This window comes from Anopheles arabiensis, chromosome 2, assembly GCF_016920715.1.
Source record: "Anopheles arabiensis isolate DONGOLA chromosome 2, AaraD3, whole genome shotgun sequence".
NCBI lineage: Eukaryota > Metazoa > Arthropoda > Insecta > Diptera > Culicidae > Anopheles > Anopheles arabiensis.
This window is the reverse complement of record NC_053517.1, coordinates 111,764,208-111,776,697: the sequence shown is the minus strand read 5'-3', so window position 1 is coordinate 111,776,697 and position 12,490 is coordinate 111,764,208. Positions and strand designations below refer to the sequence as shown.

The 12,490-nt window shown below is 41.4% G+C and overlaps 1 protein-coding gene across 18 annotated transcripts in view; it reads left to right on the top strand.

Annotated features, from left to right (window-relative positions):
• LOC120896718 overlaps positions 1-12,490 on the top strand; it is a 32,844-nt gene that overhangs the window by 13,553 nt on the left and 6,801 nt on the right. For 8 of the 18 annotated variants that reach the window (XM_040301078.1, XM_040301074.1, XM_040301077.1 and 5 more), the window contains 12 exons: positions 2,119-2,175; positions 3,834-4,298; positions 4,527-4,688; positions 4,760-4,896; positions 4,984-5,056; positions 5,164-5,199; positions 5,535-5,664; positions 5,736-5,886; positions 6,242-6,274; positions 6,909-6,967; positions 7,242-7,417; positions 8,056-12,228. In XM_040301078.1, the coding sequence (XP_040157012.1) occupies positions 2,119-2,175; positions 3,834-4,298; positions 4,527-4,688; positions 4,760-4,896; positions 4,984-5,056; positions 5,164-5,199; positions 5,535-5,664; positions 5,736-5,886; positions 6,242-6,274; positions 6,909-6,967; positions 7,242-7,417; positions 8,056-12,228 (5,652 nt within the window). Of the gene's footprint in view, positions 1-382; positions 1,336-1,737; positions 1,873-2,118; positions 2,176-3,833; positions 4,299-4,526; positions 4,689-4,759; positions 4,897-4,983; positions 5,057-5,163; positions 5,200-5,534; positions 5,665-5,735; positions 5,887-6,241; positions 6,275-6,908; positions 6,968-7,241; positions 7,418-8,055; positions 12,229-12,490 lie in introns of those variants that run through there. The other 10 variants (XM_040301079.1, XM_040301073.1, XM_040301069.1 and 7 more) reach the window with 8 other exon arrangements.

Genomic DNA, 12,490 nt, shown 5'->3' with positions numbered 1-12,490 from the left:
CCTGATGATGTTGATTTACTGATGCATTTAAACAATGCTTGTGTTATGTAAAATTGAAGGATTTATTATGTAACTTTGTACTGTTGCTGTTTGCTGCTTCGTAATTGCGTGTACAGTTTGTGTTAAGAGGTAACATAATCCTGATTTCTCAACAGTCTAACATCTTTAACGCGACGATTATAACACTCACTAAGCCATGATAACTGTTGTAACGATATGTTCTTTTAGCCTTTGAGAAAATACTTTACATTCACCATTTGTTTGGTTTTGTTTATCATGTGCTACCACAACAACATTTGTTGTGCTTCATCGATGTGATGAGATTGACTGCTTAATGATGCAGTCAATTGATGGGAGTGCAAAAGTTCCGAAAGTTCAATCATCTGTATCTGCATAGTTGAATTTGGATTATTAGGATAATTGTCAAACCAATGCACTAAGACCAGATAACACACATGTTAAATCAAACGGCAATACTTTACTATTAAGTTTCGAACCTGTAATATTCTTACTGTAATAACCATAACAGTGAGAAAGACGAATGATGTGTGATTTTTGTATTTATCTTCTTGGAGCAACCACCTTTTCCACTGATCAATTGGATCAAGCCATTCAAAACATTGACGTAGTAGTTTTAGCGGCATACGATGAACGTGAGTGTGCAGTGCAGAGTATCAATCTTATCCGATACTGAACTGATGATGAAACGCAGACTCTAAAGTAGACGGTAGAAAGCAAAGGTAGAGCGCGGTACGTAGACATTATTATTTTTAGCCATTGATCGCAAATATACGCTCACATATTACGATACGAGTGACGGCGTACGGACGAGTGACGGCGTGAAAAAATGGTAAACAAGAGCTACTCTAATACCGTTATAACGAATACACCTTTTTCAAACCCTATACCACGCCAGTTGAACGGATCAAGAGAACAGAGATGATTCTTCACAATTAGATAGGAAGAAAGTATCTTTTTTTTGTAAACTATTGGCTTCGGTCCAACTGAGTAGACGAAAGCTATAACCGTTGTGCACTCAGCAATACCAAGTGCGCATGGTCAGTATGCATACACACACCAACGCAGGGTTATACTTAAAACGGAGAAAAGAAAATGTTGTGCCGGACGACAGCAGCGAGAGAAAACTCGTTCTAAACGATCGACGCGGGCGATGGTTCTTCACGCGTAGTCTGAGAAAAAGAGTCCAACCGAACAGTCATTTTTTTTGTAAATTTTCAAATCTTTTGCTGAAAGATCAGTGTAATCGTGTTATATGGCATGAGATGAAATGAGAAAATTCGCCATCACCATGTTGTGCCAATTTATGCATAGGATGTAGTTTCAATATAAAAACTTGCATACTTGCTTACTGATTGCAATAGATAGATACGATTTGATTACGGCAGTGAATTTGTTCATTACACGGCAACAATAATAGTGATTGCTTTCGTATTGTTAATCACAGTGAAAGGCACCACGTGAATTCTACAGTGCATTATTATACACATACTTGATCTTAATTTTATTAAATGAAAACAGCACTCATTAGTACATCGATCACATCGTGTTAAGTGACATCTACATATGTGCCAAGTGAATGCGTGTCGTGTGTATGATCCAGTGTATATCCCTGCTCTCTCACCTTCACTCTAGTTCTCTTTTTCTCTTTTTTTGTTTTTGAAACTGATCATTACATTTGTGTATCTATAATGTCGTTGTTATGTTGCAAACTTAAAGCCAACGTATTAAAGTTGAATTGACGAATTGCGATCGGCTTGCGATATAACGTAAACATACACACTCGTGCGGCAGACTACCAAAACGAAGTTGAAGATCCATTCAAGATCGTTAAGACGTCGAATATGGGTCAGGGTTAGTAGTCGAGTTTGTCTTTCAATTTCATGCATAGTCTTCCTTGGGAAGATTCTTATTGGAAAAAAAAACATATTTGGCTTAATCCTAGGGACAATCTGTTTAGCGCACAAATACATCTAAATCAGTAGCGATAGTTGTTTTGTACATCATAAACCATCATAAACGTTTAATATTATACGTTGCGAAACTAAACAGACATTAGCATATACTATAGCTATTACATGGTGGTCGATATGATTGCAGAGAGCGGAACAACGTTAACAATTGGCCCTAAATTTAAGGCAAAAACATCTAGCCTAGGTAAGTGAGGTTGTATGAATGCATAACCTAAGATACACAAAGTTCAAGGACTTTTTTTTGTTAAGATTTTTTGTAAAACTTATATTCCTAAAGATATCCTAATTTGATTTAGTGTTAATTTATACGTATTTTAAAAAAACATAAAATAAGATGTTAAAATCGTGATACATATCAGAATTTTTAATCATTTTAACACGTAATGTACGCTATTTTTACACAAAACAAGCATACATTCATACAAGCATTCATAGCCCGATCGCATATCAAAGACTTACGATACTGGCAGTGGTTAGTTCATCGTCTTTTCTCGTGCCTAATGATGTAATTTAAAGTCTCAGGCAGCGTAATCCAACACGAATGTTTACAATTGAAAATGAAAAACCTCAACAAATCAACACCCATCGATGTGCTGTCGTGCTCTCGCAAACTCTTGCCGTTCAGTTGCGAGGGTAAATGCTAAAAATTGAGTCCAGATGTTTACAGCTAGTTCATTTTTTCTGTATGTACTTATGGAAGTGTTCCATACAGTTCACATACAGGTTCAAGATACATGAGTCTTCTAGATAATGTAATACGCATTTTTGTATGCTTTGTTTTTTTTTCTTGTTACGTAATTATGATTTTGTTACGAACAAATTTCGAACACAAGACATACTGAAGAGAATTTGCGATTGATAACAGTGTTGAATGTAATCATGGTTCAGGCGACTCAAAATTGTAGATATATTTGTTGATATATAACTATACACGCATGGTTTAAAATTAATTATAAATATTCAAACAATATATTTATGTTTGTGGTGTACATAAACAATAATGCATATTTATTTCCAACTCATTCATGCTCATTCCACATAGAAAAAAAAAGTCGTCGCTCCAATTCAGATCTGGTTTGTCAAAAAATGACGAATTTATAAATAAAACTTGTATCCATCCTAGCGCGCAGTCCTAATTTTGTAATGCCACACGGTTTACCATAAGCAAACCACAATCGTGGGACGCAAGTCCGACCAACCTCTGTCTGAAAGCAGGCGTGGGAATAATATCCTCTGAATCACGCCCACATGGTTGTACGTTGTATTCGCTGCGGATGGAAAACGATGAACGACGATAGAAGAAAAACTCACAAAAACTTCTTTTTTTTTTCAAAAATGTCCTTGCTCATTGAGATACGATTAAGGAAATGTGTTAACAGTGCTGATAAAGATTAAATCAAAAGTTCTGAAATATATTGCTTTATACTCATAAATCACGCGCGATTTTGTATTCAACTACATATAACATTGTAATCGAAAGGCTTGCTGAAATGGTCTAATATTGGTGCAGTTCGTTTGATTATTTTAAACCATTCTACTGTTTTGCTTCTGTTTCTACTGTTCTACTGTTTTTAAAGGAGAATTTTTTATATCAATCGCTTATTCAATAATTATTAAACGACAACATTTACACAAATCATACATAAAACCCAATAAAATAATATAAATACTTCTAGCTAACGTGTATTATCTGGCTTATTGTATTATATGCCACGAATATGCTTTGATACTGATCTTGTTGTTATATTTAAATCATTGTTGCGTTTATATGTGTACTTGCTATGTACATTTCTGAAGTTTTGTTGAAAACTATCATAACTCATTTGAGATTGAATATTTCAGGCGTGTGGTCCCCCTTCAATCGATCTACAGAAGTCCTAACCAAGGAAGAACTTGCCGAACGATCGTCATCCAAGAACAAGTCTAACACATCACAACAATCTCCCGTTTGGACACCACGCAGCGCGCCCCCATCACCCGCAACGGAACGTCGCGAATTCCGTCCAATCGGGTTTGAATCGCCGAAACCAACACGGAGAACTTTAACCCCAAGTCCGGCTGATCCTTCGACCGTGGTAGCGCCCCCCTGGAACCAGCCCGGCTACAATCCCCCACTGCCCATTTCAGACAACTTCAAACCTTACCCAATTCAAAACTCCGCCTCAAACCCAACACTTGGGGCACCTGTTCGCTCGGCAAGCGCATCCACAACCTCACAAGGTCAGGCTACTCAAGTACGATTTCCACCCCAGCAAAAATCTACCATCTCACATGACCCAACGATAAATACACTTCTTAAATCGAAAGGTAAGAAATGTTCTATTAAAATTTGCGACGCGAACCTATGCAAGAGTGCAACCATCTCACCGGTTTGGTAGCACAATTCTCTCCAGATCTTACGGTTATTGTTTGATCTGCATTCTACAGTTGAGTGTGCGGGCAAACGGGTAATAACATTTAGGCACAATACATTGCTTTATCAATATCCGCACCAAGTGTGTTAACTAACGACTAACCAATAAGTTTCATATCTAGATGGAAAAACAGCGACTATAAAAGCATCTGAAACATCAGAGAGCCAGCAGAAAGGCTCAACTACTAGTATTATTCGCACCTCATCGTCTTTAATGACGAACTCCTCTCGACAGAGTAGCGCGGGCATCATAAATCCTACAGCTAATCAAAAGCCTTTAGTAGGTCAGTACTTGCATCAAAATGGAAGCCGCAAAAGTATTTGTAAACTAATTTCTGTCCTCAATGTTCAATAGGACAAAGATCGGAACAAGCTAGCACATCTTTGCAAGATAACAATTATTCCCAGGATCGCAAGATGCAACAGACAGCTCACAAGGTTGATGGCATCGGCCCTATTACCAGGGAAGGAATGCCACTCACGTTACGATCAGTAAGTTTCAAAGCATAGTGAAATGATCTTCAATCAATCAATCAACAGAAGTTTCAAAATGAGTAAAACGACCTAACTTGCTTTTAGGAAATTGATGAAGGCAATCGAGACAAATGGTATAAACAAATGTACCAAACGCTGCACAAAACCCAGGATGATGGTGAGTAATTGGGGTCTGCTTTGTTTATTGAAACAAAGAATCGAACAAAAACAAATAAACAGTGCATATTTCTATACTTTTTACACCACGCATTTTTCCCTTTTCAGCCGATTATGTTACCGTTCGATACAAAACTCGCAGAGGTGATAAGAGTCTGATTTATCTTCAGTTTCTACCGATTTACTTTAATCCTAACCATAAGATTACATATGCGCCATTTGCTCGTCTCCTTTTGTCATACATTTTGCACCCGTTTTATCGTATTCATATCATTATTATCAAGTTATATAAAATTATATCTGGGTACCTCCGTAACATCTAACCAGACATAGCAATTTTTTACAACACGTAACAACATTTTGCACTGAAACCAACGTTTTACATGGGAGCACGTGTTTGTGCCAGTTTGCTTTAGCTATATACTTAGCTAGTTCTGGTAGTGTATCACTGTTCTTAATCGTTTCAAATATGGTTTTAGGATATCCTTACAAATCTAGCGGCTATCAGTCGGAGCCGGAACCAAACTACGATTCGGACTACACCGTCAAGTATAGCACACTCGATCGTAGACGAACACCGATCGGGCTAAGTTCGACTAGCTACAGCAAGTAAGTAAAACAGACATTTGTTTATTACTCGATACTCTCCCATGATACTATCTATGCCCATCTGTTAACAGGTTCAACACACTGCAGAACAAACCCACAACACCTCAACAGTACCACCAACAGTCGATAAAGTCGGTACATTCTTCCTATAAAAATCAGCCAGGAAAAATTGAAGATTACATTCCGGGCCGCTCGTCAATCTCGGAAAAAGAATCTAAAGAGGTAATGTTGCATGCAGCATACGGATGGAATTGGTTACAAAAAAGGAGCAATCTTACAACTTGCAATTGCAATCGTACTCGCTACCATAAACTAAATAATTATAAACAATTCACTGATCACTTGCAGCAACTTATGAGCATAGCGACTGTAAAAAGGCGACACATTGTTCTACTATAACACCAGCTAAAAATGCTGAATCAATTTCCACTATGTATGTTCCTGCCACACGGTTAATCTATTCGATTATTTTACTCTTCTCATTTCACGAATGACATTCCCACTGTTAACGATCTTCCACCCCTATTATTGTGTAATCACGTGTGTAAAATGTATGCGCTCACCATACAAAACACAGTGGTGGGATGAAGTAATGGACATTTTTAACGGGGTACGGATCTTCTTCAAATTTGATCTTTAATCTACGTTTTACGCATTATTTTGGGTTGATTATCAATGTTTTGCTTACTTTTTAAAACTTACACGTAGAAGGCTCGTATTTTTACTGCACTTAGGATGATCCAAGAATCGATCGGTGCTTGTCCGTCTCCTATGGGATTTAATTTGTGCTAACATGTGATGTGTATGTAATCATGCAAAACTAGGTCACATAGCTCATGTGTATCTGATTCTTTAACACGATTGAATTTATTCGCTTGTACAAAATAAAATACAACTAGCAAACCTAACACCACCGCAAAACCGCACCGCATCATGTATGTGTAAATAATAGATACCATTTTTCTAACACGCCCTATACTACTCAAAGTTTAATGCTCACAATAGCCAATGAAACATTTCTTCAAAATAAATATTTGTCTACAAGTGAACATATAAAATTGGGACCGTTCATACAATAAGACACTTTTGCTGCTTCAAATTGCTATAGTTTATTTTATCCTTTACGGCGCAACTAATCCTTCAGACTATCAGCCAGCTTAGGATTTCTGTCCAATAACACTCCTTGAATTGTTCTTCTGCAGGCACTACCAACATAATAACGCTCGATTTTATGTCTTTTGCAGCAATTAGAGCATCAGAAACTGACGACTAGCAAGACATACACTGAAGGGAACTTATCAAGGTAAGAGTGCATCCGATAGCCCATGTTAAACAGAATTTGGAATTAAATACATATTGTTGTCACATAACGCAACGAGGTAGCCGACCACCAGTAAGTAACCGTGATTGTGTTAAGGTACACGAAGCAAAACCCGATTAGGGAGAGCGAAAAGGGTATATAATCGATCATAGTATTTAATTTGATTTAATGCAACATTCTTCTCGGTTCGGTAAATCTTATCTAGGTTTTCCAAGCATATTAACCTAAGATCCCTACATCTATTCAATCATTTCAGAGCACTGAAAGAGCAAGGGTACGAGAGTGATTCTACGCTGGTCTTTCGTAAACGAGATCCTCCCGCCAGTGCTGCATTGAGTCCAGTAGAGCAAAAGCAATACTATAAAAACATGCAAGCTGGGGGCGAAGTCCCACTACAAGGGTTTCGGAAACCTGCTCCAGAAAGGCCAAAAGGTAAGTCGTCATGCTATTGATCTACTATAGCACCCTACCACACCACCATACATGTCACTTTTCAAAACTACCATTAATATTTCCTGATCTATTCATTCACCTCTTCTTCATGTACTCACTAACACTGATACTAGATAACAATCTCATGACCAAGCTGTTGGCTTATTTTTCATGCGGGTCTCACATTGTCTTAAATGTGTGCAATAATTAGACTACATCAAGGACGGATCGGGTTTAGGGTGACGGTGGAGGGATTTTAGAGTATTACTTCTTCTACTTTACAACACAATATTGGTGATGGTGGGTACGTTAGTACAAATGGAGTAAATTTACCAACAAGCAAAGGCACCTATTTTTAACGCAAAATAAATATATTACTTTAAAGTTAATGTGTGACCATTTTTACAACACAGTTTGATGCACATGAAAAATGTACCAGTTTAGCAAACGGTTCAACCAGCATCGCGTGGAACACAAAAGTGTGAGTGTGGCAAGAGCACTGCTGCTGATTATAGAATTGATCCTACGCACACCTGCCGAAAGTTGCACCAATCTATTGTATAAACGAACCGATTTTCATTGAGTTATCTCTCCCGGGTTCCGTGGATCGGTCTACCGTAACCCATGTTTCCAAACAGATCACAGTGAAGAACAGATCGAGTCGGATTTGATGGTGGAAATCAAGGAAAGTATGACTGGCAGCCAATCCAACGGCGCAAATGCCGGAAAACTGGCCATGTCCGCTGACGGCAGTACCAATCCATTCCGCCATCGGGAGACCATTGCCTGTTATCCTATTACAAACATTCACCGACCGCTGGACATGTTTGGACCTTTTCCGAAAGAGTACCGCACGTTCGTACCACCCGCACCGCCGAGCCGAAAGTCTTCGCGCAGCAACTCAACGTTAAAAATCATGTCGCAGGTCAAAACAAACACATTCAATAGACGTACGATGCTCGAACGAACCACCACCACAACGTCGTCATCGTCTGGAATGAAACAACCATCAAAATTCCGATCAAAATCGGCGGGACCCTTATTCTACGGGGGTGCTACTTCGAGCTCTTCGATTGTAACATCCGCGTCGCTGATGAAAGAGGAAAAAAATCAAGAAAACAGTACACGAGTAGCTTCCAAACGCTATACCGCTGGCTCGTATCGAACAAGCTCGAGCAGCCCCACCGGACAGCAGCGAAAGGCGAGTCAAAGTCCGGTGGCATTCGGTAGAGGCATCTCGAAGGAGCGTACGTTCGCGGAAGAAAAGAAACGCATCGAGGAAAAACTACCCAAAATTGTTTCAGTTTCAACAAGCATTTTGCGCAATCCAGAACTAAAATCTCCGAATGAAGTCAAGAAAGCCTTGCGCAGTTCGTATCTTCCGATAGTGGGCAGAGTAGAAACCCCTGAAAGGTCATCACTGAAACGCTACTCATCGTATGGAACGTATCGCAGCGCATCAAGCATTTATTCTTCGAACAAAAGTATTAATCGAGTTTCATCTCCTGCTTCGACGTATAAGAGGGAAGAGAAGAATGGCTCACATCATCACCAGCTAAAGAAATCCTTCAATCGGAAATCCTCCACAGTGCGCACCACGACGCCAAGCATCACAATTAAAACAAGCTTCCAAAAAGCATCGAAAGCTTTCGGACTCAAAGCCAAAACATCCTCAAATCAAAGTCTCGCCCGTACTTGCTCGACTTATTCAATCGATTCTACCAATTCCAAGACCCGACGATCCCGTATTTCAGACGGTCCATCAAGCACCATACCACCGACCAGAAACCATCCGAGATCTGCTCAAAAAATATTTCTGGGCAACAGTCTAGACCGTGGACTTAAGACTGTAAAGACCAAATCACTCACACCAGTGTTACAGGAAACACACCTTCAGTCTATGGTACAACGTAACGAAAGTATGCGCAGTGATGATTTTTTCCAGAAACTTTTCCTTCGAGGACATCCGCCCCAAGGTGAAACAGATGGCGATGGAAAACCGACAAGTGTACTAGAAAAAGCCCGCATGTGGAATAGTCTTACGTGCCGTTCGGAGCCTTCACTCAAACAATCTAATTACTATCTCTCTCAAGTGAAACCCGTATCATCCTCCAAATTTAAAACCAACGACCGGTCCGATATTTCAGAGCTATCCACTGCATATCAAATCGTACGCCAGATTGGTGGAGACGTAGTCGAACAAGTAAACCGGTTCGAATCGATGATAAAACTCACGGATAATCAGCAAGACGACCAACATCAATTTGGGTACGTTCGTGGGCGACGTATGGAAATAGATTACAGCTTCCACGAGCGCAGCCGCAGTGAGCCACCGGCAGAGAAAACGACCACCACTACCACTAGTACGATTATACAGGAAGAGCTGATCGGTACAGACACGCCAAGAACAATCGTGGGTCGACGGTGCCAAATTGCTCAACGCACATCCCGGTCGCCCTCCTGTCGACGCATTCAGTATCTCAAAGGGAAAGAAGGACAGGTAAAGAAAATCATACGAGCACGCAGCCTGAGTGGTACCAACGGGCAGCGAGGTCGTTTGGACAAACCCAAGGATGAGCTGGTCCGCAGCCACTCACTAAATCTCAGCCAAGATTCCAGTGTTTCGCGTAGCCGCTTTCGTGAGCTGAACACTTTCTACAATAGCCTCGAGCGACTCGGACAGCTAGAACGCGAAACGTCATCTTCGTCCAACGACTTACGGCCTTCTCGGCGCATGCGAGAAGAAGAAATCATCGACTACGATCTCTGGAAGCGTGTACGCGTCCAAGAGAAAGCAGAACGTGAGTTGAGTCAGCTGAAGAGCAAGCTCAAACAAGATCAGCGCGAGAAGGATCTGTTTTTCTTGCCTCGCGATCCAGAAGATGTACGCTGGCGAAGCGACCTGGATACGGGACTGCGCAATCGAGAAAAATCGGTAGAGGATTTAAAATGTATTCTGAATGAACAGGCGCTTAACTTTGAGGATGCAAAACTACGCGATCTCGAAACTCGCAAAGACCATTACAAACCGCTGTGGCGGGGATCATCAGTCATTGATGTCGCCTCCCATTTGGAGGAAAAATATTCTACTCAAGGCGAAAAAAGAGATGAACCCCAGTCGCTGGATATTATCAGCAGTAACCTGCTCAGCACACTATCGTCGGAGCAAATGAAAAAACTAAAGAACCAACTGAGTGAAATTTATAGCAACAGTACCCCAAAGGACCCGGCCACGCCATCGCGCGTTTCCTCCGAAATGTACCATCATCAAGAGGAATACATTATCAACGTGCCCGAAAGAGCTAGCCGACTGGAATCGTTGCTTAAAGTACGCAGCCACTCGGTGCTCACACAGGATAAAGTAAATCAATGCCAGCTTCGAGCGCAATCGCTTAAACTCGAGCATAAAACCGGCGAAAAACTAGCCAGCAAATCATCCCCCCAGAGTAATCAACAAACCTTTCAAAGCAACTCCTTGCCTTCAAAAACATTTGATCGAGTTGCTCTTTCACGATCGCTCTGCCAGGAGCTAAAGGATAAAATTTTGGAAAAGCATCATACACTACCATCGATCGGTAAAAAGAAAAAAAATGCTCGACCAACAATTCTTGCGTCGGAGGCATCGATATTCTCATCGTTAGAGAACACCAAGAAAAGGGACGATGCAAACACAACTTCATCAACACAACCACAACAACAACCGTTAATCCGACAACAAACAAGTGAGGGTGCCAACAAACATATTGAGGATAGGGCACGTAAAGAAAGGCTACAGTCGCACTGCGACACCGAAAGTATCTCCTCAGAAACCTCCAACAAAACGGTCATTTTTCGCAGTCAGACATTGTGCCAGGCTGCAGCAGACGATGTACCTGTAGAGGATATCAAAACTAAGATCAAGTATTTTGAAAACAAGCAAGGAGAGGACACTCCCACTGTGACCATTTACCATGCCCGAGAGGATTCGTCTCTCTCCGAGGATGAGTCCGGGACTAAACAACAAGCAGCAAGCAAGAAAAGCGCAGCTAAAGGAACGTCCGGTTCAATGATAACGCTATCCCAATCATTCACTGATCTGAAAGATCTTTTCGGCGAAAAACGATCGGTGTCCTGTTCCGCCTACACTGCCAATAGTTCCAGCCAGGAATCGAAGCGTACTTCAGTGCGAAAAATGTCACCGAAACGCTTCACTTTTCGATCCCGAAGTTCCACCCCGGACTACGCTACCTGCATACAGACGGGTGAGGTGAAAAAGATTAAAGATAAGTTTGAAAGTTTGGACGTGAACATATGGCGCCAATCGGAAGACATCGCAGCAAGTTCAGAACGACATTATCAGAGCGATTCAGAGCTAAGTCGCCAACCGTTCGGTGAGTACGAGAAACGTGACACTGAAAACTCCAGCAAGAAAGACCAAAGCAAGCAAACGACACCATCTACGATCGTGCGCCATCACGAATCAGGGGACGTTTCCCGTATCACACATAAATACGAGGCACAGTCGGAACGTGCCCGGTGCCGCAAATCACGAAAAGATCGCGTAATATCACCCATACCAAAAAACCCCTTTCGGAAGGATGATCGGTTCATGCCGCATATAAACGTCATCAGTAAGACAGCGTCGCTTAAGCAAGAAATTAAGCCTACGCGTGCTCTCCACCATCATCAGCATCATCCGTCAGCCAAAACGACGTCCGCAGTACTCCAGGCGCCTCATGAAACGTGCGCATCGTCTCGAACTACTCCAACTCCAACTGGCAGCGCACGTCGCAGCGCGTCCTCGGGTAGTGAGGAGTTTGAAAAGCTCAAAAGTAAGTTTGAACCCCCAGCGGAACTTTCACTACTCGGAAAGATGTACACTTCCGTGCCTGATATTCGTGAGTTGAAGGACATTTCCGGCTATTTGTCCGGTACGTGGATTGCACATCAATTCCCCAGGCCGACGGATAATGCACGCTCGCTTGCTGCACCAAATCAATCGCCCCCGGGCAAGCTGATTGTTCGCAAGGGATCGGCTCCGAGCCCGGATCGTCCTCACCGCCACCACAATGCTTTCCGTCCCCTTTCCAATCA